Below are 27,251 nucleotides of genomic sequence, written 5' to 3' on the forward strand. Positions count from 1 at the left end.
TGTAAAAGATATGCTATCTTCACAAAAGCACCCTTAAATTTATGCTGGAGTACCCTTACTGTTCTCTTTACCTTTTTCCACCTTATCTCACCTTCTCACATACTTTAGGGCATCTGTAAAGGGACCGGATTACTCCTTCACGAGAAAGGAGCTTGTACAGGGAAGGGATGAGCAGGTTGTTAAATATTCATTGATTGCTTTTATATCAGCCAGCTGTCTGGTGACTTATTTCTAGTTGCCCTGGGAGGTCCCATCTAGTGATTTTGGTGACAAAAGCAAGCACCATGGTTTTTGGCTACTATGTTTCAGCAAAAAAAAAAAGGTGGTCACGCTTCCTAGGAAACAAAATAGGAAAGGATAGCAATCTCCAGTAGCCTCCAGCCCTTGTATTCTCTGAATCATCCACTAGAAATACAAGAATACCCTTGCATTCAGGAGAACCAAACTGCAGAAGAAGCACAGAAATCAGCACAGCTTACTAAGTCCAAAGATACCTCCCCTCACAACCTGGAGAGGTTGCCCCTGGACTTGACTACATCCTTGCTTACAACGGTCTTTCAAAAGAATGCCAGTGCCTCTGAAGGAGGATATTCTGTTGCAGAAAGTATGAAATTCAAGAGAAGCATACCCTTCCTTGGCATAAGCCTCAGTATCACGTGACCGTCCCTATTCCTTTTTGCATAATCCCAGAGATCTTTTATCCATTACCTTCATCAAATTTTCCAGAAGTTTTTAATTCCACTTAAATGTCGACCAATTCATTTCTATTTATCGAACACCTACTTTTTGTCCAGCCATGTTAGTTGGAAGTATTTGGAAAATTGCAGTTGTGTGCGTCCTTCGCTCCTCAAAGGCTAGAGACTTTGTCCTAACTCATCTGTGTCTTAACCCTTCTCTCCAGGGCCGTCTGCTGAACCTAAGCTGCTCCACAGTGCCTACATTTGTGCTCTCAATCACCGCCACTACTCAGGTAGGGCCATCAGAGCGGAAAGCAGTGGGCTGGAACGGGTCATCAGACCATCAGGGTTTCACTTGATATGGCACAGCAGCATCCATCTCTCTGCTTTTCTAGGCTCTTGCCTTGATAGAGCTTTACAATGCTCCTGAGGGTCGCTATAAGCAGGATGTCTACCTGTTGCCCAAGAAAATGGGTAAGCATGCGCTCTTCCATCCCTGTCCGTTCCCAAGTAGTTCAGAGTGAGAGGCTAAATGAAGTTTGGGGCACTAAATTTCTTATGGAAAGGGGGTGGGGAAGATATCTGTGCCTTCTAAAGTAGGAGCTAGGATTCCTAGGTTTCATTACTGATTGATTTACATTTTGCTATGATTTGGTTACATTATCATTACATTTTGCTATGCTTTGGTTTGCCTACCTGTGAATTTCAAGGATTTTTTTTCTCTTCAAGTATCTTATATGCAAGAATCTCAAAGGAGAAAAAAATCTTCCCCTAAGAAAGAGGACTCATCTTCCACCTTGTGACATCTGACTTATTCCAATTCTAGGCTGCTGCATAGCCCCTTCCAGACTTTCCTCAGACTGAGAAGACTTTTCATACTACATCTTCTAACTCTGGCCTCATTGTCAGGGCCAAAGGAAAGACTGAACAGCTCCTGTTAAGACTAGTCATGTGGGTGTTTCATATAAGGGAAACATTAAACTCTTGAAAATTTAAAGAACCCGCCTCAAGCACCTGAACTGATACAGTGTGTTTACAAACTCCTGAGGCAAAGATCAGGGAATAAATCAGCTTCTGGTTTTGTTTTGCTTTAGCACTTGATGCATGGCAACTGTTAGAAGTTGACATATTTTCCCTTTAATATATCCTTTGGAAGGATATAAAAGAAATACAACAGTCTATATTTTGGCTGAATACATAATGAAGTTAGGAAGACCAAACAAATAGTTAGAAAAATGACATAAAATTCTGAATAATATGTATTCAGGCAATAGAATATAGACAGAGCCCATAGCTAAGGATACTAAAAGCAAAGCAAACAGTGTAGTATCATTCTTAGACATTCCTTTCCAGTTTCCTCGGGTGTTAGTTTTTCTGAGTCGCCCAAAGTACAGAGTTTCCCACCTTTTATTCCCTTGCTATCCCATCCTTTCTTTTAGACCCTAAGAACTATTGCTTCTTTCATGTCTCCCTTACCTTTCTGGGGAGAAGGAAAGATTCAAGGATGAAACAGCTGGTAAGAAAGAAGTGTTACAGTTTTGAAAAACACTGGGCTTGAAGCTCAAGCAACCACTCCTTAGAATTCTGGGCCGGTGAGCCAAAGTTGAGCATTTTTCTTTCAGCTCCGAGAATTAGAAAGTGTCTCCCAACTTTTTAAGGCCTAGCCTGGCGAGCACAGCCAGACAAGAGGCATGAATGTTTATACCAGGGCTTCTGTGGTCTGTTCCAGATGAGTATGTGGCCAGCCTACACCTGCCCACCTTTGATGCCCACCTGACGGAGCTGACAGATGAACAGGCCAAGTATCTGGGACTCAACAAGAATGGGCCTTTCAAGCCTAATTACTACAGGTGCCTTGGGCCCCCCCAGAAAACAGGGAAACCCGGGTAGTAAAGAGCTTTCTGCACTGAAATTGGTCTTTACAACTTTTACTACATTTACATGAACTCAGAAAAATAAACCCACTCCCCCCTCAGTACCACCCCCAAAGGACTCTTTGAGGCTTTCTCCAGACATTAAATAGTGTTCCCTTTTCTGAATTTGCCTTTCTCCATTTCATCTTAAGATTATTTTTACCTCTTTATAGAGAAATACTGGGCATTTTCACTGATGTGAAAAAGCACCACAAGTATTTACCCTCACCATCCACTCCAGAAAAGTCCCTGTCTACCTGCTGTACCTTTAGGTGGGCTCTTCATGTCCCAGCATCCTCATAAGCTGATAACATAAGCTGATAACATAGTCTCATCTTTCTTTCTCCCTCTAGGTATTAAGTTCCTGTAATTCAAGCCAGAAGAAGTTTTAAGGAATAGAACTCCAAGTCTTTTCTCCACTCCTATACAGGAAAGAACCCAGCAAGCTGCTTCTCCAATCAGCTGCTCGCCGTGCTCACCCTATATGTTAGGTTATTTATTTATTAAAACCTAGAATCCTGTGCCTGTTGCCTTGGCCCAAAGTGTGGTTACTGCCCGGAAGGCTGTGAGAGCCACAAGGGACAGGCTGAGGAAGGAAAGAAATGGGGTAATCCTTCCCAGTGCATTTTTTGCATCATTCCCCGTTGACTTGGAATCCTCAGCAATGGTCATATGTCTCTTGTCCAGGTTCAGGAGTTAGTCCAGGGATTCCAGACTCCTTGTTCCCTGGGTTTTTTAGAATAAATTTCCTGCAGCTGCCTTTCTCAGCTTTGGCCCTTCCCTAGGTTAGGCCTTTTGGAAGCTACCGAGTCAACATGGCCTAAGTTCCCAGCCTTGACCATCACTATCACTGCCTTCTTTATAGAATGACTGGGAAGGAAGGAGTATATGTTATGGCTTTGGCAAGCTACACCAAAAACTTAGCTATGCCTGTGCTGACTTGGAGTCTTCTTCCTTACCCAGGACTCCTTTCTTCCTTGAATAGTCATGTCTATTTTAACACTTTCTGGGTCCAAGAGGGATGTGCCTCCATTATTTCCTCTGCAGCTCTGGTGTTTGTCAGATATTTGTCTTGCCATCTTTCTAACCCAGCTAACCCCTGCTCAGGAAGTGGGGGCTAGCCCCAGTGGGGCCCATAGTTTTACTTGTCATTTAACTGGACAGTTTCCCGGGAAGTTCCCTCTAGACTGGCACTGTCTCAGAAAAGGAGAGAAACTCTGCTTCCTGAAATTTCCTCTTACTGCCTAAAACTGCTTTTGAAACTGAGCAAGGAAAGATGAACTTTCCAATGGATCTGGGGGGAGTAGGGCTCTGGAAGTGGGACAGGTCACTCACGCCCGCAGCTTGTCACTCTAAAGAAGCAGAATGTATTTATTTGTCTCCTGGGAAGGGCTCTGCAGCTAAACTGGGTAAGCTATACAGAGGTGACACTGTAAACTGTGTCCAAATGATTAAAGCTAGTTTGACTAGTTTCAACTTCATCAGACATTTCATTTCTTTGGCCATTGCCATTGATGAAACTGGGATCTGATGTCTCTACGATTTAGTCTGTGGTTTTTCTTCTCTGCTGGGATATATTTTTTTATGTTCTTGCCTCTTCCATCTCGAGACTCTATAATTCAGAGGTAGTTTCTTGAGTAACTCCAACATTACAAAAAACTAGTAATGCAAGCAGCCTGAAATTTTATGTCCCACGTAAGAGTTGGATACCTTTTGGAGACTGACATGTTGATCTTAAGGGTTTCACTGGGACCAGACTTGTTCTGAGAGTTAAAGTCTGGAGTGGCCCTAGAAATCTTGAATGAAATGAGTCCCTTTCCCACCCCCCCCCCCGACAACTTTCTTTAACACTCTCATGTTTGTTGGTTTGTTTCCCCCCCCCCCTTTTTTTCCTACCCTGGTCTGCCTCATAGTCTCAAGACCAAGGTAACTCAAGGAAACACCACCAGACCACCCAGGATCACTATAACCTTCCCACCCTGATTCTCCTCACCTACCTCCACTTTGTTCAAATTCCCCTGGCGTTCATATATACTTTCAGAGCTAGTCTGGAAGTGACCTTCCTTTTGGAGGTAGAGAGGTGGCCTTTGGATAAATGGCTGTTTGCTTCATTAAATAGTATGCAGTCTCAGCCTAGAGAGTCTGGTTCCTCAGAGGCTTTATGTCTTAGCACATACCGGAAAAGTGCCACATATATGGCTATATTCTTTCATGAGGAAGATGGTAAATGCTGAAAATTCTACTAGACCTCTCAGTTCTTCCTTTTGCCTACCCAGTTCTGAGTTTTGTATTAATTGCATCTCTTTTGTATTAGTGAATTGGATACAGGTCTTTGTAACTTTTACCAAGGGCAGATTCCATTAGGTAGATATCTGGACTCTAGCCTGTTATGTTCATAAGCCAAAAACCATAACTTGCTGTTTCTCAGTAAAGCCGAGTTCTCTAGGGAGCAGTATTACTTAGGTACTGATCCTAACAGAGCACACCCTGCCTTGTTATAGTGAAGAGACCCATTGCAAATAAAAAAGGAGCCACCTTTGGGCCTCTAAGTTTGATTGCCAGTGTTGCTGCCCATGGTGAGATATTTGCCTCTGAGTTTCAGATGACCCCCTTTCCTTTCTCTCTAGGGACCCCATGTCATCAACCATTAGGAAGAAGGAGGCCCAGGCCTCCTGAGTATTTGGGTTCTACCTTAGTGTTGGAATTTGGTCATTATTCCCTCTACCCTTGGAATCAGACAACAAAATGTGTCTTCTTCCCTCAAGCTCTCACCTTAGATGCATTCAGGTATCTGGAAGCATAGGAAAGAAGACGAATTATCTGTTTGTATATGGCCCTGGCTGGTGGAGATACTTAGCATTTTTTCTGCAATGAATTTCTGCTAGTTTTCAAGGTCTCATTTGCCTTCTTAATGGAAATTCAGGGTTTTTGTTTTTTGTTTTTTGTTTTCCTCGTTAAAAAAAGAAAAAAGGTATCTGGTCTACCTTCTGTCTGCCCTCCTACCTCCTCAACCTACCCTCCCATATGAGCACGGCTCCCCATGGCCACATACTCCTGCAAAGCTTTTTTGCTGCTTGGCTTTTCTCTGAACAGATCTGAAATTGCTGCTCCTGTGGTTTTCTCAAAATTAACTTTGTCATGGTTTTAAAAAAAAGAAATCAAAATGCATTGTTGCATTAAGCTTTTTTAATAAAGGAAATTATGGAAAGAAAATAGGCAACACCAGCAAATTATATGTAGAGAATAAACTAAACTATATATATATAATATATATATATTATATATATAATCATCTAGTTCTCATTGTCATCTTACTGAAAGGAAATAAAACCTCTAAGGATCACCGTTTCTGAGAGGATCTTGGAAATCTTTATGTCTAAGTGATTGTATTAGATCAGCAATAATGACTATGTAATCTCAAAAGATAAATAAAATATTCTTAAAATGGATTCTTATCTTGAGAGTATTGCTTGCTTCTGTGAACTAGGAATTCAAGAGATGAGTGATGTTTCTTGGCAACAGGCTGGGGAGCCTACTGCAGGGCAAAGATGTGAAAAGTTGAAGTGGTTACCAATAGCATATTTGAATGGCCTTAGCCTTGGGTCCCTTATTCCATGGTAGGCCATTCCACTAATATCTTTCCCCCAACCCACCCCCTGCTATGTGTGTAAAGAACCTGCTTTCTCAAAACCATCACCCCCGGGAGTTGAAAAGTATAGAGAAAATAGAGTGTGGTTCTAGATCCCCCAAGCCCTCTGTGTTCTGCCCTTAGCTGGACAACACAAGATGCCAGCATCCATGGTTTGGGATTAAAGGGTCCTGACACCCAGAACTTGACTACATCCAACCAAAGGGAAGAAATAAATTACTCTGACAGAGATTTGTTTCCAGATCAGCTTTTGCCTGACTAAATCAGAAACTAAAGGGCGAATCCAACTTCCTCTTCTTCCTCAACTACCAGTAGAGTGGCCATTTTTGAGCCAGTTTTCTAATAGCCACCTCTCTTAGTTGACAAATTAAACTAGTTCTTCCTGTATGCAAGATGTTTTCTTCCCTCTTAGAATCTTCTGCTACTTTGACTCGTGTTTACCTAAACTAAGGGCTAAAACAGTTTGGGTAGTTGGTAATGGCTCAAAGCTGGTGCCACTCCAGTTGCGAAGGAGAATGCAGGGGCCAGCAATGAAACCTATGAGCCACTGGCAGGTTTCACCCCCCTACAGCAGGGCTTGGCTCCTCTTCTGTGAAAGATGGGAGCATGGGTGCCTGGGTCTCAGTTTCAGACTCACGGGGTAAGCCCTGACTATGCACTGCTGTGCAATTTCTCTAGCCTGTGGTCCTGTGGAAAGAGACTGGACCTCTTAAGTCAGGCTCACTTGCCTAGCTCTTCCATTTACAAGTTGTATAATTTGACCAATACGATATAATGACTCAGAGCCTTGGTTTTCTTGCCTTTGAAATGGGTAATGCTTATCTCCTGGGGTCAGGACTTAAAGATCTGATTTAATTTTTAAAATGCTGCTTAAAAATCTGGCACACACCGTGCTACACAAACATCAGTTTCTTATCTCAGTCTAAGGGTCCTAAATCCCCTGTTGCCTCGTTACACCTTCATGTGCAGCATTGATGGGAGAGGAAGATATTCTGTCTTTTTTCTACCACATCATTCCGGCTGCCCAATGCCCTAAAAAATTAGATACTGTAAGACTTTCTGCACCTTATGTTTTTTTAAGTGTTTGTTTATTTTTGAGAGAGAGACAGAGCGTGAGCAGGGGGAGGGCCAGAGAGAGAGGGACACAGAATCCAAAGCAGGCTCTAGGCTCTGAGCTGTTAGCACAGAGCCAGACACAGGGCTCGAACCCACGAACCATGGGATTGTGACCTGAGCCGAAGTCGGATGCTTAACTGACTGAGCCACCCAGGCACCCCTCTACATCTTATTTTTAAGTTCTATAACAGGTGCTGTCTATTTTGTCAAGTATCTGACCTCCATGCTTACATGGGGAAAGGAATATGTTCAGTCCTTGGAATTATACCTATTTATACCTCTGCCAGGAGCCCCCAAATGCCTGAGTTTGGGGACAAGGAAAAGTGGTAGTGTTGATTTAAAAATAATTCAGCACGGGAGCCATCTCTGCAAGATAGAAACACTTGTAGACCAGCCCCTGACTGATGAGCCCTCAGGTGTATGTATGGATGCCTCTGTGGTCAATGGTATTGACGGCTAGCACATCTTTGCTGACAAATAAGCTAAAAGAAGTTCAGTGTGTACCAAGTCCATGGCCTATAATTTCAAAGTTTTCAGTTCATCCATGGTTTCTTGTCAACTTCTTCCAGGAGTTGTTTCCAGATACCTTCTTCCTTATGACCAGTTCTGAAAGTGGGACTATAATGAGCAGACAGATGTCCGATCTTCACTGTCTCCCATTCCACAGGGTGTAGAGAAGATAATGGATTGAGGTCTCTTGTGTTGATCCTTTGCAATCTCCATAACACCCATTTTTCAAACCCCTTCTCTGAAAGTGAAGCCAGACGGAGCTCTAGGCTTAGCAATTAGCTTTGCATAGAGGCCAGAGAGGACTTGAGAGGTATCCTCAGTCCTCCCCACTGAAGCCAGCTTGAGGCTTTGTTCTTTCGCCCAAGGTATACACTGGAAAAGGAAGAAAGCCTCAAAATTGGCCACCACTGACTGTTTGGGGATCCTGATGATTGACTAAGCTCACAAAAGAGACGATGAAGCTCTGGGCCTATCAATCCTAGAACTCTGACTGCTTAGGAGGACAGGAATTGGGAGTAGGAAGATAGAATAATTAATTCTTTTATTAAGAAACCCTAATGGGTTGTGCAGTGGCGGCTTTACCACACTGCAGCAGTGATGAGCTAGGCGTGGGTTGTGAATTTTAAAGCAGAGTGTGACTCTTTTAGAGTTTAACAAATTATACCCAAAAAGAAAATTCCAAAATCAAATAGTTGAGGCCTCGAGCCATGAACTTTCTTGGAAATTCGGGTCATTTCAATTCTGTTAAGCCAGTAGGTCTCAACTGCAGAAGATATTGCCCCTCAGGAAACATTTTTGCCATACCTGGAGACACTTTTGGTGGTCACAACTTGGGGGAGGGTACTACAGGCATCTACTATGGAGAGGCCAGGGATTCTGCTAAACATCCTACAATGCATGGAACAGCTCCCCACCACAAGTTTTTCAGTCCCTATTACAGAAATCTTGTGCTAAACGTACATATATGAGGTATACAAAATGAACAAAACTTGGCCCTACTCTCAAGAAACTTCTATCCACGTTGGTGGGAATGGGAGAGGAAAGGGAAGTACAGTACATGAGTACCGTAAGGAGATGTTGGGGACAGAAGAGAAAGTAACTGAGAAAGCTCCAAGGAGTTCTCACTCTCAACTCTGCCTTCATCCATCACCTACCGACTAGCAGAGTAAATTCTGAGGGAGACATACGGTTAAGAAAGGGACAGAGCTGTCCATAAGATACAGGAAGGGGGAGCAGCCATTCCTTTGAGCCTCTTACTTTGGGGATATAGTAGAAAATATAAGAGGGGCGCCTGGGTGGCTCAGTTGGCTAAGCATTCGACTTCGGCTCAGGTCATGACTTCACAGTTTGTGAGTTCGAGCCCCGCCGTCCGGCTCTGTGCTGACAGCTCAGAGCCTGGAGCCTGTTTCAGATTCTGTGTCTCCCTCTCTCTCTGCTCCTCCCCCCACTCGCACTCTGTCTCTCTCTCAAAATAAAATAAAGACATAAAAAAATTTTAAAAAGAAAGAAAATAGAAGAGTTTTGAATCCAAGCAGACTTGGCATGACACCCACCCAGCCGGAGCGGGTTGAGAACGGTCAAAAGGATGGCTTTCTGGAAGAGGAGGTAATAATGAAATAGAATCTTTATGGGACAATAGAAGCTAGCCAAGAAGAAGAGCAGAAAGTTTTTTTTCCAGAAAGAACAGCAAATACACTTAGACAAGATGGAACACCTTGGGAACTGCGAGGAGTAATCTCTGAGTCCTGGTTTTCTCAACCGTAATACAGGGTTAGTGGAAACAACCTGTCAGAGAGAAGTAGCATAAGATATCTGGAAAGTTTCTAGTGCAAGGCCTAGAACAAAGTGGCAGTTCAACAATTCCCTCAATCCCATCCTTTTGATCCCACCCATTCCCCTCAGGCTGCTTTTTGGGGACTATTTACTGTCAACAGCGTTTTAGATAATTGGCTGACCAGAGAGCTTCCTTTGTATCAAGCCCTCAGGAGGGATCTTAGAGGAAGGAAGGAAAGTGCTAGGGAGCATACGGGGGTTTGCTCTCCATTCAACGTTTCTCCCTAGCTCACACTTGAGGAAGGTGCCCTACTTCACAAAAGAAAGGCAGATGACCAGAAGCAGCCCTGAAGGGCACCAGGGATTTTCACTGAAGTGAAAATGCCCCATCCCACCCCTCAACCCACCATCTCCCAGTCGAGCCCTCACTCCAGGCGGGATAAGTTCTCGAGAAATCTGAGAGGGCGAATCTCTCGTTGCCTTCGGTGTCCCTGACCACCCGGCGGTGCCATGCCTCCCCTGCGATTGAATCGGGACTAGGGGCGTCATGCGGGAGCTAGGATAGGACATCTGTGGTAATGGGGAAACCGAGACTGCAGTGGAGCAGGAGGCGGAGACTAGAGCTCCCCGAAAAGGTCGCTATTTGGGAGCGGGTGAGTGCTGAGCGAGAAGCAAAAAGATAACCCGCCAAACCTCTAGGCCCAGAATCCGGGAAGTAATGCCGAGAGCCTACCCCCGAGCCTAAAGCTACCAGCAACGCGGCAAGACTTAAAAAAAATAGGAGGGGGGACGTCCCGTAAATGAGCCCCCCCTCCTCCGAGTCCCGCTCGGAACGGCCGAACAGCCAATCGCGATGCGGGGCGGGGCTGCGGAGCGCGGCCGCAGCCAATAGTTGCGGAGAGGGCGGAGCCTGGATCCCAGCGCGCGGCGGCGGGGTCGCCCCGGGCAGAGATCGCGGAGGGGCTGAGGTAGCCGCCGAGTAGGGTGGCATGGAGGACCCCGCGGCGCCCGGGGCCGGAAGCGCGTCCACCAATGGCAACGGCAACGGCGGCGGCAAAGGGAAGCAGACGGCACCCAAGGGCCGGGAAGCGTTCAGAAGCCAGCGGCGGGAGTCGGAGGTGAGGAGCCCGGAGAGCTTCAGTTGGGGCCGGGAGACGCCCGCGGGCGGGAAGCCGTGGCTGAGGTGATTCGGCCCGGTCCCCCTGCCCTTCCGGAGCCCCCGGCGCGTTCGGGGCCGCCCCTCGGAGCGGGCGTCTGCGGGGTCTGCCGCAGCCTGGGCTGTGCAGCCCCTGACCCCTCTCTGCCTGTCTCCTGGTCGGGGGCTTCTTAGCCTTCTGGCCTCTCCTCCGGGGACGCGAAGATGTAGCGCGATCGAGACCATACCTGATACTTTTCAAATATTGATCGCACTTAGTCTCTGCAGCCCCTTGAAGTGGGGATTCGTGTTTTAGATTTACGGGAAGAAAATCTAAAGGTTTTCCGCTGAACGGAGAGGTTCAGCGACTGGCCTGAAGGGGTGAGGGGCCAGAGCTCCGCCGCAGTGGAGACGGGCCGGCGTGGGGGGCAGCCGAGCTCCCAACCCCTGGGCCAGCGAGCAGATCCAGATGTGCCGAGTGACTTCTGCGCGGCCCCTTCCCCCGTGTGTTGGCAGGCTGTTTAGGGAGTGCCTTCCACGGACATCAGGACCCCTACCCGTAAGGGTCAACGAGAGGCTTCAGGCCCGGGCTGTACCGGAGGGAGTGGATGGAACTGCTCAGGATACAAACCCACAGATAGGAATATGAATGTTTGGGTTACCTCCTCGTCTTCTGAAAAGGAATTCTAACTGGGAGGATGAAAGGCGTGAATTATTAGTCTCCGACTGCCTCATGCAGCCAGTGTCCATTAACTAGCCAAGAGTAGAATTGGATCTGAGTGGGGATCAGGAGGATAGACCCCAAAACGTCAGGTGTGAAAGGGACTGTAGAGATCATCTGCTTTAGCCCTTTCTCGTCCAGAAGTAAGAGACAGAAGTCACTTGCCCAAGATCCTGCATCTGGCATAGTGGCCACGAGCACCGAGCTTTGGGGTCATCCAGACCAGGTTTTGAATCCTAGCCCTATCACTTACTCTGTGTGACTTTTGGCAAATTGCCAAGCCTCTCTGAGCTCCAGTTCCTTCTTTCTGTAAATGAGGTTAATGCTACCTACCTCAGAAGGTTGAGATAAAGTCAAATGAGATAATTGGATGTCAGATGTTTAATTCAGTGCAGGCACAGGCCATGTAATTGGTCAGTACAGAGTAGCTCATAGGGCCAGACCTGGTACTAGAAGCCAGGTCTTTCTTGTCCCAGTCGGTTTACCATTTGAATAGTACCTCGCAGTTTCCAGAGGGATTTCATGTAGGTTTTTCATTTTGATACAGAAAAGTAGGAATCCCTCCCATTTTTTAAAAGAGAGAAGTGGAGATGAAAAGACTAGTCCAAAATCACACCCCCTTTCAGAGACAGAGCTCAGCTCTGCTGTCTGGCTAGATGAGGGTTCTGTCCACATCACCTCCCTCCCTGCCTCACTATGAATCTGGCCTTTTAGAACACCCTGTACCTCCTTCCCCCAAGGCGACATTGTTTTCGCTTAAATGTTTTTTTTTTTTTTGGGAGAAGAGGGTGGGCCATTCATTATTTCAAAAATTATTGAGTCCTTTCTACATGCCCAGCACTGTTTAGATGCTAGGGATACAATAGGGAACAAGACAAGGTCTTTTTCTGTGGCGCAAACATTCTAGCCAGGGTGGAGAGACAATATGCAAGTAAATAAAATAATCAGTTTCAGAATGATATGTTCTTTGGGAGAATTAAAACTCCTGACGTAGGAGGGCTTTTCCCTGCCTATCAAGTCTCCCATCAGGGAAAGGACTCTGATAGTACTTTCCTTTTGCCACTGAGTCCAGTATCCAGAGACTCAGAGCTTTCCACCTGCCCCACAGTTTTACCTCCTGGTTGTCTGCAGCTGTACTTTTTATGCACGGAAACGGACAACTGCAGTGATCCTCTCCATCTGGGCTCATTGCCTGCCAAAAGGCTGGCTGGAAAGATTAGCTTTCCTCCACCTTCCACTGCAGCAGGAAAGCTGCTTTTTACCTGTCAGTACATTCCCAGACTCACATGACTATCTGCCTTTCCTTCCTTCCCTCCTTTTGCTTTCCTGTGAGAGACAGTCCTCGGGGGAGATGGATTATCCGCACCCCCCCCCCCCCCAACCACCACCTTGGGCTTCTAAAGGATTACTGGAAGAGAGTTACTGTTGGCACAATTCAAGAGAGCCTCCCCATCCATCACTGTGCCTGTAGGGGACACTGGTTGACCTACCCTCTCCCAACGGTTTAGTGTATGAACATCCCAACGAAAATAGGAAGCTAGAGGATAATTGTTTGCTTAATAAGAAGATTCTTGGGGTGCCTGGGTGGCTCAGTCAGTTAAGCGTCTGACTCTTGATATCCACTCATGTCATGATCTCATGGTCTGAGAGATTGAGCCCAGCCTCTACACTGACAGAAAGGAGCCTGCTTGGGATTCTGTCCCTCTCTCTGCCCCTCTCCCTCTCTCTCTGTCCCTCCCCACCTGTGCCCAAGCTCTCTCTCAAAATAAATAAGTAAATAAATAAACATTTTTAAAAATTTAAAAGAAAAAGAAAGCTCTTAACCAAATGAGTCACCTCAGGCCTCTTTCAGCCAGATTCCCTGGTTTAATTGGTTCCCAAATTCCTTGACAAAATTTTACTGGTTTGTGGCAAGAGGAGGAAAATTCAGGGCATTGAAGTAAGTTTTTCATAAAATGTAGTTCAATGCAATAAATTTAAAGAGTGTGTTCAATTTGGGGCATCTGGCAAGCTCTGTTGGTAGAACATGCAAATCTTGATCTCAGAGTCATGAGTTTAAGCCACATGTTGGGTGAAGAGCTTACTAAATAAATAAATAAAATAAGGACGTATGTGATTTATGTATTTATTTAGACTAAACTTTTTACTTTGGAGGGATTTTAGGTTTATAGAAAAGTTGCAGAGGTGGTATAGAGGGTTCCTGTACCCCTCGCTCAGTTTCCCCTGATGCCAGCCTTTCAGGTTTCCACAGTGCCTTAGCCAAACCATGGAAGCAGCACTGGTCCATTGACTCATGCAAGGCTCTGTTCCTTGGGAGTTCTTCTCAGGCCTGGTCTGGCCTGGCCAGCCCCTGCCTCACCCATAGCAGTTCTTCTGAACCTCCTCTGGGCTGTGAGAATTTCTCAGTGAACCTCATCCAGAGTCTGTCTGACATAAGGCAAGGTTTTGGGCTTTCAGGTGGAAGACCAGAGTGGTGACTGCCCTTCTTATCACATCATAGCAGGGGACATGCAACATCTTGTCATTGGGATGCTGGCCCTGGGCCCCACCGCAGGATGTATGCAATTTAAAACAGTATTTTTCAAACTGTGAGTTGAGACCAACATTTTTTAAAAGAAATAGAATAATAAAATCTAAATCACATAGTAATGGTATTAATTTTTAAAACTTTTGTTCTGGTTTTGTGTGTGTGTTGGAACATGTAAAATTTATTTATTCTTTGATTTACAAGCAAAAAACTTCGAAAAACATTACTTTTAATAACTCTTTTATTCTAAAATTGTGTCCTCATTTTGGGATATTAAACTGTTCTTTTTTGAAATATATATTTTAAAAAGGTTTTTAAGTCTCTGTTAATCAGAATAAAACCTCAACTACCTAATGTCATTCCCACCCTCCACCTTTTTTTTTTTCTGACTGGTTTCTGTAACCCAGAAGTATTTGGAAATATTTGCAATAATGGATTTAAACATGATTTGCATTGTTGGCAATGTAAATTGATAAAGTGGTTTTGGAAAACAAAAAACGAATCTATCCTTAGGAAAGATCCTAAATATGAAAAAATTTATAGGTGTATTACAACTTTATGTTTATAGTAAAGAAAAATTAAAAACAACTTATATGGTCAACAATAGAGAACTGGTTGGGGCGCCTGGGTGGCTCAGTCGGTTGAGCCTCCAACTTCGGCTCAGGTCGTGATCTCATGGTCTGTGAGTTCGAGCCCCATGTCGGGCTCTGTGGTAACAGGTCAGAGCCTGGAGCCTGCTTCAGATTCTGTGTCTCCCTCTCTCTGACCCTCCCCTGTTCTTGCTCAGTCTGTCTCTGTCTCAAAAATAGATGAACATTAAAAAAAAAAAAATAAAAAACAAAACAAAACAATAGAGAACTGGTTAAGTAAACTGGTTAGTTATCTGCCCACTTTGCTGTACACTTAGCTGTTTAAAATGATAGTCATAATATGAGAAAATGCCTTTTAATATAATATTAATATAATATTGTATTATTATATATTATATATTATTTATATATGTAATATAAAAATGCCTAATAATATAATATTAATATTGTAAGTACAGTAAATAAAATCCTAAGTAGTATAACCACCTACATAGTGCTACCAAGTGCTAGGTAGTGTGCTAAGTGCTTTTTCCTCTATTAATTCATCTAGTGCTTATAATGACCCTATGAATTATCCTCATTTTACAGATGAGAAAACTGAGCATGTCATTTTCCAATAATTCCCTGACACCAGTTCAGTTCTGATACTATCTGTAGTTAGCACAAACCTCACAAGTTAAAGGCTCGGTTCCGTAAGACTGTCCCTACTTCAGATGCCAGCCACACCTGGGGCCCCCGGGCTACAACCACTATACCTGGCCAACTGCAAACTCAGAGGTTCCATGACCACCCCCACCCAACCCACCCGCTGCCATCTCCTGATTCCATAATTTGCAACAATGACTCACAGAATTAAAAAAAAAACAACAAAACTGCTCTGCTTATGATTACAATTTTAATATAAAGGATGCAATTCAAGAATGAGGAGAGGCAAAGACAAGATGTGGGGGTAGGATGGTGCAGAGCTTCCACGCCCTCTGGGTATCACCCTCCTAGCACTTTGGTGTGCCCAAACCCCATTGTTTCAGGGCTTTTACATGGGGTTTCATTACCTAGGCATGGTTGTTTAAACCATTGGCATAGGGGCTGGCTCAGTTGGTTGATTAAACCATTGGTCGGTAGTTGAACTTCATCTTCAGCCTCCTCCCCTCTCTGGAGATGGGGCCAGTCCTTCCTTTGAAACTCTGAAAGGCTCACCAGCGATCACCTCACTAGCATAAACTCTTAGTATTGTTGACAGGGGCTTTTAAATTATAGACACTCCTATCAGGAGGTTTTAGGAGGATTTAGGAGCTCTGTGCCTGGAACCGAGGGCAAAAACCAAATACATTTTTTATACCACACTGAGGCACAGGGAGATTAAGTAACTTGTTTAAGATTGCCATATGTGATGGATGAGATTCAAAATGATATTTTTTTTGAGATTCAAAAAATTTTAACTTATATATATTAATGTATACTGGTAGGAAATACTCCAAAATGCTTAGAGAGGTTAGGGTATGGGATTACATTAAAATATTTTTTATATAGGATTATAACATTATACCTACAGCAGCATATGAAATCTAGCTTTAATATAATGTGGAGTAGAAATACTACCTTATTTGAAAATCCTGAAGTTGTGGAACATACAGCTGAGGGACCTCCTTTTATAAATGAGGAACTATGATCCAAAGAACGAGATCTGCCAAAATCATACAGTGGGCTAATGACAGTGGGCTAAAATTAGAATCCAGCTCACCTCTTTTGTTTTTGTCCATCTCATTTTTCTAGAGATCAGCTAGATGCTCTTCTGCTCTGTGTTTATGTAGGTCAGATACAGGCACAGATTTCATAGCTTTCATATCTGTTCACGATCCTAACCCTTTACTCAGAGTTTCTGATTCTATGTAGGAATCTTCAGCCCCGCCCTGCACTGAGCCTAGTATTTTGGCTTGGAGGAGGGTACTTCTTGGATTAGAGGCCCAGAAGGGACTCTCCTCGCTGCCTCCCTGATCTAATGTTGGACTTCAGGAGAGGAAGAAGATTAAATGAGAGTATAATTTCCTTTTTCATCTCTCTTCCCAAGTTACTGCAAAGACTTCTCCATTACAGGGCTCTGTGGACTGCCCCACTCTGGAATTTGAGTATGGAGATGCAGATGGGCACGCAGCAGAGTTGTCAGGTACGAGGTAGAGATGGGCTGTGGAGAGGGGAAGGATGGCCACGAGGAGAGGGCCTGGGCCTGTGATCTCTCCTGGCAGCTTATCTGTTTTCCACATTCCCGTCTGTCTCCAACCTCCAGCGGTAAATATCTTCGCTTTTACATTTCTTCCTGTGATTTCTCCTTTGGCTACAGTATTCTCCACTTTCATTCTATCACTCTTTTCTGCTTACCCTTCTTTATTCTCTTTTGGTGCACTCTCAAATCCTTTTTCTTTCCGTCTTTTCCCCACTCCCCTTGTTTCTCGTATCTTTGCATGCGTGCCCCCTTCTTTCTGCCACCCTCTCCCTTTCTGTCTGTCTGAATTTTTAGCTTAGGCTAAGTGTGATCCCCTCACATTAAGAGCCTCCACGTTACACATGCTATTAATACCAGTTATTAATAAACGAGCTTTGGGTGGAGATGGTGTGAAAATTGAATATTCTGTCACATGGAAGTGACACTTTGAGACGTGCTTTTTCAGAGAAAAGAGACAAGCAATTTTAAAGAAGTTCTTGTGAATAAGCACAGGGAATAAATTTTGTGATGAGTGACAGAAATAGCTGAGTTTAATAACCGACAAAGGATGAGCATTCCTAATAATACATATAAATAAATATATTTCATATATGTATGCATGTGTATGTGTGTGTATCGAGAGAGAAGAGAGGAAAAGACAAGTAGTCAAAGAATATGAATAGGAATTCAGAGAATAGAAAACCATATGGTCAATAAATATATGAAAAGATGTTCAACTGCATTAGTAAATGAGGAAAAGCAAATTAAAATAATGAGATATTTCACATTCATCAGATTGCAAAACTTAAAAGCCTGAAGTTGGCGAGGGTGCAGAGAAATGAGTACTTTTATACACTGACTGGCATGAGAGAGCAGAGCATAAAATTGGAAAGCACTTTGGTCATATCTAGCAAAGTTGAAAATGCACACATCTTATGATTCTAGATCATAAGATGATCTAGATTCTAGATGTACCTTTTAAAGAACACTTGGGCACAAGAAAACACATAGGAAGATGTTTATTATAGCCATTGTGAAAACATTTAAAACAACTTAGGGGAATGGATGAACTGTAGTATATCAATATAGTAGGTTGCTGCATAGATGTTAAAATAGTTGATCTATGTCAATATGTTTCGATATCAATAAATTAAATAAATTTTTAATGTTTTATTTATCCTTGAGAGAGAGAAAGACAGAGCATGAGCAAGGGAGGGGCAGAGAGAGAGAAGACACATACTGAAGCAGACTCCAGGCTCTGAGCTGTCAACACAGCGCCCAACGTGGGGCTCGAACTCACAAGCTGTGAGATCATGACCTGAGCCGAAGTCAGACGCTCAACCGACAGAGCCACCCAGGCGCCCCATCAATATCAATAAATTAAAAGCACATTGTTGAGTGGGGAAAGAAACAGTGACAAAATAACTTACACATGCATCCAGAAAACAGCTTAAACACACAAACCTAAAAGATGTTTCTGGGAAGTCCAGTTGCACACTTGATTGAGAACAGTGTCAGTTAAGTAAACAGATGTGTTCATCATACTGTCATGTAAAAAACTATTGAAAAATATACTAAATAGTGATTTAAAAAAAATAATACATATAATACCCTGTTTGGATAAACACTTTCAAAACAGAACATATGTTGTTTACAGGTATATATGTGTGTAGTAAAAGTAGAAAAATAGGCATGTGAAGCATACATACCAATTTCGTTAAAATGGTTATCTCTAGAGAGGGGAATAAGATAGAATGGGAGGAGAGGGGGGCTTTAGATGTCGGAAGCAAATATGACAGGTATAAACATTTGTTTAATCTAGGTAGAAGACACAAAGGTATCTTGTATGTATTCTATATCTGTATATGAACGTTCACGATCTAAAATTTAAAAATAAACAAAAAGCTTAGTACCTAACAGCCTTGCTCCCTTTTCTGACTGGGTTTATGCTGCGCTCTTTAAAAACATCTATGCCCACTGCCCACTGAGCACTGAAGAATATCAGAGTCAGGGCTGGAATTTGCTTCTGATCAGTCCAGGATTCTGGAACTCAGGACTCAAAAGCCCTGCTTCCCAGATAAGGTGTTTCTCAACCAGTAGACCGAGAACATACGTGAATTTCTCTTTGTGAATTATCTGTGACCTAGTTAAATTTCCAGCAAGGATCTCAGGCAACAGAATTTTGAGGAAATCTGTTCTGTCACCTATTGACTTCTCAGCCTCAATTCTTCATCCTCTGTAAGATGAAGGTACTGGTATAATGTCCCGGAGTGTGTGTGTAGGAGATGGCATTTTTATTTCTCAAGCTCTCTGCATTTTGTATTCAGAGGCTGTTGTTAATAAAGTTAGATTTTCTTGGGCATAAGCAGCCCTTTGGCAACAGTAGCTACTTCTAAGTGGTTCGATGCTGTCTCTACCTGCGTGGCCTTGGGCAGGAACCTAAACTTCTGTACCCTTTGAGGAATCTCAGTAGGGAGAGAATGAACTGGCTTTAACCCCAAAGGGCCATGTAACACATACTCTCCAGCCTTTGCTCTGGCTCCTTGAATAGCGCAAGGAGCTTGCCTCTAAATTTCAGGCACCGTGTTGCCCTTCTCTTCCCTAGGGACAGGATAGTCTCAGTCTGGGTTGACAAGCAGAAGGGGCTGCAGCCCTAAGAAGCAGGAGTGATGACATTTAGCCCTCTCTGCTCCAACCCTCCTGGCCCTCACCAAGTGTTGAAGACTGCCTTCTTTGCTATAGCAGCCAGCTGGCAGGAGGAGGACAGGTTTGATGGTTTAATCACCCAGGGACACAAGTGGCTATTTTTAACTGCTCCGAAAGGGAGGAAGTTGGCTCTGGATTGAATTGGACACAGGAATGTGTTGGAAGCTTTAGCTCTTTCATGCCACCCTCTCCACCTCAGGCCCCTTTTATAAGGGTCTGCCGAATGTTTGTGACTCTGTCCTATCTTTTCTGCCACAGAATTATATAGCTACACTGAAAACCTGGAATTTACCACTAACAGGAGGTGCTTTGAAGAAGATTTCAAGACTCAAGGTGATCCCAGATTCTTATTAATAGAAACCTGGTTTTCCCTCCATGATATCCCAGCCTGATCTAGAAAAGCCCAAAACAAAGTATGACCCTTCTTCATCCTCTCCATAACCATATAATTTCTCTATTCCTCCTTTCATACGGGACACAGTTTCCTATATCTCAATTGGGGAGGCCATGGATGGAAGCAGGAGAAGCCTGAGCTGGGTCCCTTTCACTGATGTAAAGGGCCCAGAGAGCCGAGGGATGGGGACTGGGCAGGTACCCTGCTACCTGGTAAAACCCTGTGCCTAGTGTAGTCCTTGACCTTGACATTCAACCCCTGCCTCCAACTCTGCCTCACTCCTAATAACATCTAATAATATTTCGTGTGCCCACACTGCAATCCTCTCAGACCTCTATTTCCTTACTTGGTCAGTGAATTCAATTTGCAATTCAACAGATGTGTGGTGAGTACTTTTTTGTGCCGGAGATGCGGGGGGGCAGGGGTGAAGGTGAATTTGCAGTATCTTCAAAGAGATTATAGTCCAGTGGCAGAGTGGAGGTGTGTACATCACAAAACTGAGGCCAAGAGGAAAAATGGTAAGTATCATAAGAGAAGTAAAAAGTTTCTTGGGGGACAGAGCTGGCTGGAGCATTAGTGGAAAAGAGGTAATTTAGTATTGAACCTATAATGATGAATAGGAATTGGATAGGTAGGGAGAGAGAGAGAATTCCTTGAAAAGGCAGAGATAGGATGGAATAGATTGTGTGTGGAGAATAGAGGGAATATGAAGGAAGATAAGGCTGCAGAGTGGGTTCAGCCAGAACTTTTTGGGTCCTTTACTTTGCCAATCTCTTAGTGGAATCTTCTCAGCTAAATAAGGAAAGCTTTTGAAGAGAAGAATTTGTTGGGGGCTGGGATCAGAGATGGATATGCTATCAGGAGCCTTTCCAGGAAGGGGAAGCAGAAGCTGACACTGGATCTGTATGGTTTTCTGTCCCCAGTGCAGGGCAAGGAGTGGCTGGAATTGGAGGAAGATGCTCAGAAGGCCTATGTGATGGGACTCCTAGACCGACTGGAGGTGGTCAGTAGGGAGCGGCGACTGAAGGTGGCCCGGGCTGTTCTCTACCTGGCCCAAGGCAAGTGACCACCTTTGCCAGCTTGAAATGGCTGAAAACCAGGGAGAGAAATGTTGTTATCAGGACTAGGATGAGGCAAGCCAGGCTGAAAAAGCAAGTTCCCTGCCTCTCAAAGACAGATCTTATCAAGTGCTAGAAGTGATCTGGTGCTTATGAGGAGGTTAAGGAGATGGTGGTGGGTACAATTCCGGATCCCTTGGAATTGGCCTTTATCTTACCGGGCATGCCAAGATTTCTTATAGGGTTGTTTATTTCTTCATGTGGGCTGTGATCACATGTGGAGATTTAGCAAGCGAATCAGTGTGGCTAGAGTTGATGATGCACCACCAGCCGAGCATGGAGGCTTCTTTCATCAGCTGTGGCACAGGCTTCCACTGAGGGGAGGCAGTGGAGTACCTCAGGGTCACAGATGGTGGACCCTCTGCATTATTTCTTATTTGCATTTAGAAGGTTCAAGCCAGCATAGCAGCAGGAGTGGATACAGTGGGTAATTGGGAGATGATCAGAACTCGGTGGGATTAACTGAGGAAATCTTCTCAGAAGAGACCTATTAGCCAGGTGTTGGAAAGAGAAATGCGATAGCCTAGCTGGAATAGTAAAAATAAGCCCTGAGATCATAATAAGAGGACTGTTGGCAGAACCAACTAGCTGGGAACTTAAAAAACTATAAAAGAAAATAATAAATGGAGAGGGAAGAGAATGGTGAAGGGAAGACTGTAGCAAAAAAAGCGGTGCCTAACCATCTCTCTTGGGTCTGGTGCTCTGGCCAACTTCCAACTGCCAGTACCTTCAACTTTTTACCTGAAAGCTTTGTCTGCAGCCTATATGGGGTAACCAGAAAGTGCTAGGGAATTCATGTAGCACTGATCACTGATTGACAGGAGTTAGTGGGTAAATAGCCCAACTACCTCACTCTTCTTGGGTGGGAGGATTCTGAGGTGTGTAAAATATATACTGTTTCCCAGAGCTTCCCCCAACCTGGGTTTCAGCTCTTGGCTGCCTTCTCTTCCCTATCTCATTTCCCCACTTCTCAACTAGGATCATCTCCCAAATAAACTACTTGCATTTTAATCGTTCTCTCTGGATCTGCTTCTCAGGGAACTCAAACTTAAGACAGACCAGTGATAAGCACATTGGACCTGACTCTGGAGACTGCTTCTCCTCTTTTGAAACTGGCTCATTCAAAGTTCTGGAGGTTCTGGCTCTGGAAGTTCTGGAGGGCCTTGCCCTACCTTTGTCAGCCTAATTGTCGGGCTAGGTGTTGAAAGATAGTCTTAAGATCATGGGGAAGAGTGGAAAGAACTGGGATACCACTCTCACGTACAATTCCATGGCACTGTCTGGTCCTTTAGGCACTTTTGGGGAATGTGATTCAGAGGTCGATGTGCTACACTGGTCCAGGTACAACTGCTTCCTGCTCTATCAGATGGGGACCTTCTCGGCCTTCCTGGAGCTACTCCACATGGAAATCGAGTGAGAAGCCTAGGGGAGGGCTGGCCTAGACAACCCCCTTCCTTGAAGGGTGCCTCATGTCCTGTGCTGATTCCCTCCCTATGGAGACCTCTGTGGGAGCAGGGTCTATTCATACTTCAGTCCAAAGCTTACTGATAGTTCCCCTCTCCAGCCATGCTCTCTGATATGCTGTCTTCCTCCCTGAGATTGGGCTCATCAACAGCTTCTGCCCTACTTACAGCTTCAATCCTGGGCTTCAGGGCCCTATCCTGGGCAGGTTCCCTTTGTATCTAAACACCTTCTCAACTCAGCCTAAGTGAAATCCATGAAGGAGACTGTTCTACCTGAGAACATGACCCAAGAGGAACAGGACCAATTTCTGTTGCTGTGCCCAGTTCTTTCCTTGTGGGTCATAGCTCTAAAGATGGCCTTGGTTGCTGCTGCCACTATAGTGATCCCTCATTTTATCTCAAGCCCATCACCCAGGAGTTTAAATAGGGCAAATTTAAAGGGTTGCTTAGCATCTACTTTGTATCCAGCACAGTACTAGGCACAATGTGGATTATAGGAGGGATTGTCACAGACCTTGCCCTTGCCCATCTTTACCGCAGACAAGCATTTACTGAGATGGCAGAGGAATTCTGTGGGCTCATTTACCTTAGACCAGTTTCTTTTAGCTACATAGCCAGGGAATAGCAGGTACTCAGGTTTGGGTATATGATAAGTGGGGACGCAGGATGTAAAGAGGATATCTGAGTTCCGCTTCTCTCTCTCCTCCCCACGGCAGCAACAGCCAGGCCTGTAGCAGTGCTCTTCGGAAACCAGCCATCTCCATTGCTGATAGCACAGAGCTCAGGTGAGTGGAGCTGGCCCTGGGATTGGAACAGGGGGTGGTCAGCAATGGGTTACCCTTTGCCCAAGTTCCCCAGATACACCCAGATTACTAATAGTTGCTAATTCCACTGGGTTGAGCTCCCACACGAATCCTCCCCGAGGTCTCTGACTACAGGTTAGGAGCTGCTTTGGGAACCTTTTGTAACCCTTCTATAACCCCAGGGTGCTGCTGAGTGTCATGTACCTATTGGTGGAAAATATCCGCCTGGAGCGAGAGACAGACTCCTGCCGGTGGAGGACAGCACGAGAGACCTTCCGCACTGAATTGAGTAAGAAGTGGCATTTGAGGAAGGAAGGGGATGAGGTGCTGGTAGTGGAGGGGCATCTGCATAGTAGAAACAGAAAGCTCCCCTTCCTGCCAGCCTGCCTGCCTTCCTTCCTTCCTCACTTACTCCCTCCCTCCCTCCCTGCCTCCCATTCTTCCTTCCTTCCTTTTTCAGAATTGGCATCCATTCTTTTATTCTTACTTTTTAAAAAATGTTTATTTTGAGAGAGAGAAAGAGAGAGTACACACAGGGGAAGGGCAGAGAGAGTGGGGGAGAGAGAATCCACACTGTTAGCACAGAGCCCAATGTGGGGCTTGATCTCATGAACTCCAAGATCATGATCTGAGCTGAAACCAAGAGTCAGGCACTTAACCAACTGAGCCATTTGTTGCTCCTATTTTTTTTTTTTTTAAGTAGGCTCCTCACAGGGAGCAGAGCCTAACGCAGAGCTTGAACTCACAACCCTGAGATCAAGACTTGAACCGAGATCAAGAGTTGGATGCTTAACCAACTGAGCCACCCAGGCGTCCCTAGCATCCATTCTTTTAGGGCAGAGATACTGTGTGGCAGGCATGAAGACCTGGCTTGACTGCCCTTGTGTCTATGAATTAGGACCAATTACGTGTCATTTCTGTGCCTTGGTTTCCTTGGTTATAAATGGGGATAGCCATCCATCTCACATTTCATCATCAATCTCACATGAAAAAATAAGTTGAATCAGCTTGAAAATGTTAGTTGGTAATGTCATCAGACAGGGATAAGATACGAAGGCCTGCAGGATTTTTAAAATATATTCACTAAAGGACACCTGGGTGGCTCCGTTGGTTAAGCATCTGACTTCAGCTCGGGTCATCATCTCATGGTTTGTGAGTTCAAACCCCATATCGAGCTCTCCACTCTCAGCAAGGAGCCCTCTTTGAATCCTCTGTCTCCCTCTCTCTCTCTCTGCCCCTCCCCTGGTCACTTGCTCTCTTTCTCAATAAATAAATAAAATAGAATAGAATAGAATAGAATAGAATAGAATAGAATAGAATAGAATAGAATAAAAGAAAAGAAAAGAAAAGAAAAGAAAAGAAAAGAAAAGAAAAGAAAAGAAAATTTCCACTGATGTGGAAAAGTGAGTTGTGATCCATGAAACACATTGAATTCTTTGACCAGAAAACAACATCTTTATATTACTATTACTTCTAGTTTGGTATCTGTCCCCAAGCTTGGGAGCTAAGCCATTTTACCTCCATGGCCTTCCTCCTTGCCCCTTCCCTCTGGGAACCCTGTAAGCCTCCTTCTAAGGAGCAAATACTCGAATTCTTTGGGGGAGCTAAGAGCCTTCCTCTGTGCTTCCAGACTCAGGATCACAGGAGCAGGGTTACAGCTACCCCATCCTCACTTCCTCACTCTTCTCCCTCCTCTCCCCCAGGCTTCTCCATGCATAATGAGGAGCCTTTTGCCCTTCTGCTTTTCTCCATGGTTACCAAGTTCTGCAGCGGCCTGGCTCCCCACTTCCCCATAAAGAAGGTCCTGCTTTTGCTCTGGAAGGTAGTCATGGTGAGTGACTGATTCCCCTGCCCCCACTCCCATCTCATCAAACCAGCAGTGCCCTCTGCCACTACCTCAGTTTCTTCTAGTCCGATCCCAGGAGGCTGGAGCTAGGCAGAATAAGGCAGCTGTTAGCCAATGGAGAGGAATCAGATGCTCTGTGTCAGAGCAGGTTACCTATTTCTGTTGGACTGACAGGAGATGTCACTCTATGAATTGGGGTGTCATTGTACCTTCCCATGATAGAGCTGACATTTCATGCAAAGAACACTGGTTGAGAGTTGGGAGATCTAGCCTCTGCTGATACTGAGGAACCTCGGGCAACTGTCTGTGCCTCTATTTTTCTAGCTATAAAATGTGGGACTTAGTGCCTGCCCTCCATCCAGATAAACAGAGGATTTGCTTTTAAAAAATGAAGTCCTTATAAATGTATGGTACAGCTTTGTTGCTAATTATTAAATCTGATCCTTCATCTCTGGCACCCACTCCACAGGACTGGTTGAACAACATACCCTCCAGGGCAAGCTCCATAGCGGGGAACTACCTTTTGACTGCAGAAAAAATTGAGTGACTCTGGGGCTTTATAGCATCTGGATGTGCTCCTTTAAAAAAGGGAACATAGTTCCCTGCTCCCTCCCCCCCGCTTTTTTTTCAGTAGAAGGCCCTAGGAGTCCTTTTCCTAATTTCTGGTGATGTTTCCAGCCCTGAGTCAGTGTCAGTAAATAAATAATGCTTCATCCTGACCCCTGAGCTCCTAAGACTGGGGATGGTAACTCCATTTGCCCCTTACTGTTTTATTACTTCCTAATTCAGAAGGGGTCTAAGGGGACTGGAGATTGTGGTTCTTCCCTGACTTTTCTCCTGCTGAGTTCCCTCTGTTCCTTTCCTCTGGCCCTTTCCTGTTTATACCTTAGTTTACCCTCGGTGGATTTGAGCATCTACAGGTTCTCAAAGTACAGAAGCGGGCAGAACTGGGGCTGCCTCCACTGGCTGAAGATAGCATCCAGGTGGTGAAGAGCATGCGTGCCGCCTCCCCGCCCTCTTATACCCTCGACCTGGGGGAGTCTCAACTGGCACCACCACCCTCTAAGCTGCGAGGCCGTCGTGGTTCTCGAAGGGTATGAACTAAAGCAGACAGTGGTGCTGTGATACTAGTTGTCTAGAAATTAAGATTTTGAGCTACTCTGGATGTGGAAGGAATGGGCAGTAAATGACCCAGCTTATCCTGCCTCTGGTTGGCCCTGTGACTAACCTGAAACTAACATTGAGTCTAACCTTGGAGACTAACCTTGGAGTCTGTACTTTAGCCTCTGTCTCCCAGCTGCAGCAGGTTCCTGGGCTATCATGATGTGACATTATGGTATCGCATCATAGATCCATGTCTTGGTACAGAGTCATTGGCCTAGACCTAGTGTACCTGGAGTTCCCTAGCATTCTGGACAACAATTAGGGTATAATCCTGGAGTAGGGACCCAGATCACCTGAACAGAGCTCCCAGCAAATCCATGTGCCCAGGGTGAGGCACTTTATCATTTTCTTGACAGCAAGAAGGTTTACTCTGAGCCAGCCATGCTCTTGTCTGGCCCTGGAACTAGACGCTTACATTTAGGAGGTGATTGATTAGTGTTCTAGCTATAATCTGCATCCCTGGAAAGGTCAGAATGACAAGTTGCACTGACACTTGACCATGTACCCATGAACTCACCTCCCTGAAATACCTGAGCTCACCAATAATAGGTGACAGGACCAGACAATCATGTTCAGTAGTCTAGTCTACATAATCTATAATGTGATTTTTTTTAGGCTTTTTTTGTTTTATAAAGTAATGCTTACTCATTGTACAAAATTTGGAACAAATATAAAAATGTGAAGAAGGGAGGAAAAAAGAAAATCACCCACAAGCTTAACAAACCAAAGGCAGTCACTGTTAACTTTTTGGCCTATTTCTGTCCAACCTTTTTTTCTTTCTGCAACAAGATTTAAAATTCCAAACTTGCTTCCCTCTGCCTAGCAGCAAGCCTCTGTCCTCCTCTTCCTCAGTCAGCCAGCTGGTGTATACTCACAGAAGGCAAACGAATTGAATGTTCACCTAAGCAGAGCATAATTAGAAAGGAAAGTGCTGGGGGGGGGGGGG

The 27,251-nt window shown here is 44.7% G+C and overlaps 2 protein-coding genes across 13 annotated transcripts in view; both read left to right on the plus strand.

The window, feature by feature from the left end:
* The window catches only part of AHCYL2 (adenosylhomocysteinase like 2), a 165,145-nt gene extending 162,025 nt beyond the window's left edge, over window positions 1–3,120 (plus strand). For all 7 annotated transcript variants that reach the window (XM_042971963.1, XM_042971977.1, XM_042971968.1 and 4 more), the window contains exons 14-17: window positions 902–970; window positions 1,073–1,151; window positions 2,407–2,527; window positions 2,944–3,120. In XM_042971963.1, coding sequence (XP_042827897.1) covers window positions 902–970; window positions 1,073–1,151; window positions 2,407–2,527; window positions 2,944–2,950 — 276 coding nt within the window. In that variant the 3' untranslated portion in view covers window positions 2,951–3,120. The remainder of the gene's footprint in view (window positions 1–901; window positions 971–1,072; window positions 1,152–2,406; window positions 2,528–2,943) is intronic.
* Window positions 3,121–9,549: 6,429 nt separating this feature from the next.
* Window positions 9,550–27,251, plus strand: part of STRIP2 (striatin interacting protein 2) — a 46,496-nt gene continuing 28,794 nt past the window's right edge. For 5 of the 6 annotated variants that reach the window (XM_042972017.1, XM_042972029.1, XM_042972036.1 and 2 more), the window contains exons 1-9: window positions 9,550–10,756; window positions 16,706–16,775; window positions 19,776–19,850; window positions 20,835–20,969; window positions 22,322–22,442; window positions 23,209–23,277; window positions 23,478–23,584; window positions 24,999–25,126; window positions 26,032–26,235. In XM_042972017.1, coding sequence (XP_042827951.1) covers window positions 10,628–10,756; window positions 16,706–16,775; window positions 19,776–19,850; window positions 20,835–20,969; window positions 22,322–22,442; window positions 23,209–23,277; window positions 23,478–23,584; window positions 24,999–25,126; window positions 26,032–26,235 — 1,038 coding nt within the window. In that variant the 5' untranslated portion in view covers window positions 9,550–10,627. The remainder of the gene's footprint in view (window positions 10,757–16,705; window positions 16,776–19,775; window positions 19,851–20,834; window positions 20,970–22,321; window positions 22,443–23,208; window positions 23,278–23,477; window positions 23,585–24,998; window positions 25,127–26,031; window positions 26,236–27,251) is intronic. The other variant, XM_042972024.1, reaches the window with a different exon arrangement.

Source organism: Panthera tigris, chromosome A2, assembly GCF_018350195.1.
Source record: "Panthera tigris isolate Pti1 chromosome A2, P.tigris_Pti1_mat1.1, whole genome shotgun sequence".
NCBI classification, from domain to species: domain Eukaryota; kingdom Metazoa; phylum Chordata; class Mammalia; order Carnivora; family Felidae; genus Panthera; species Panthera tigris.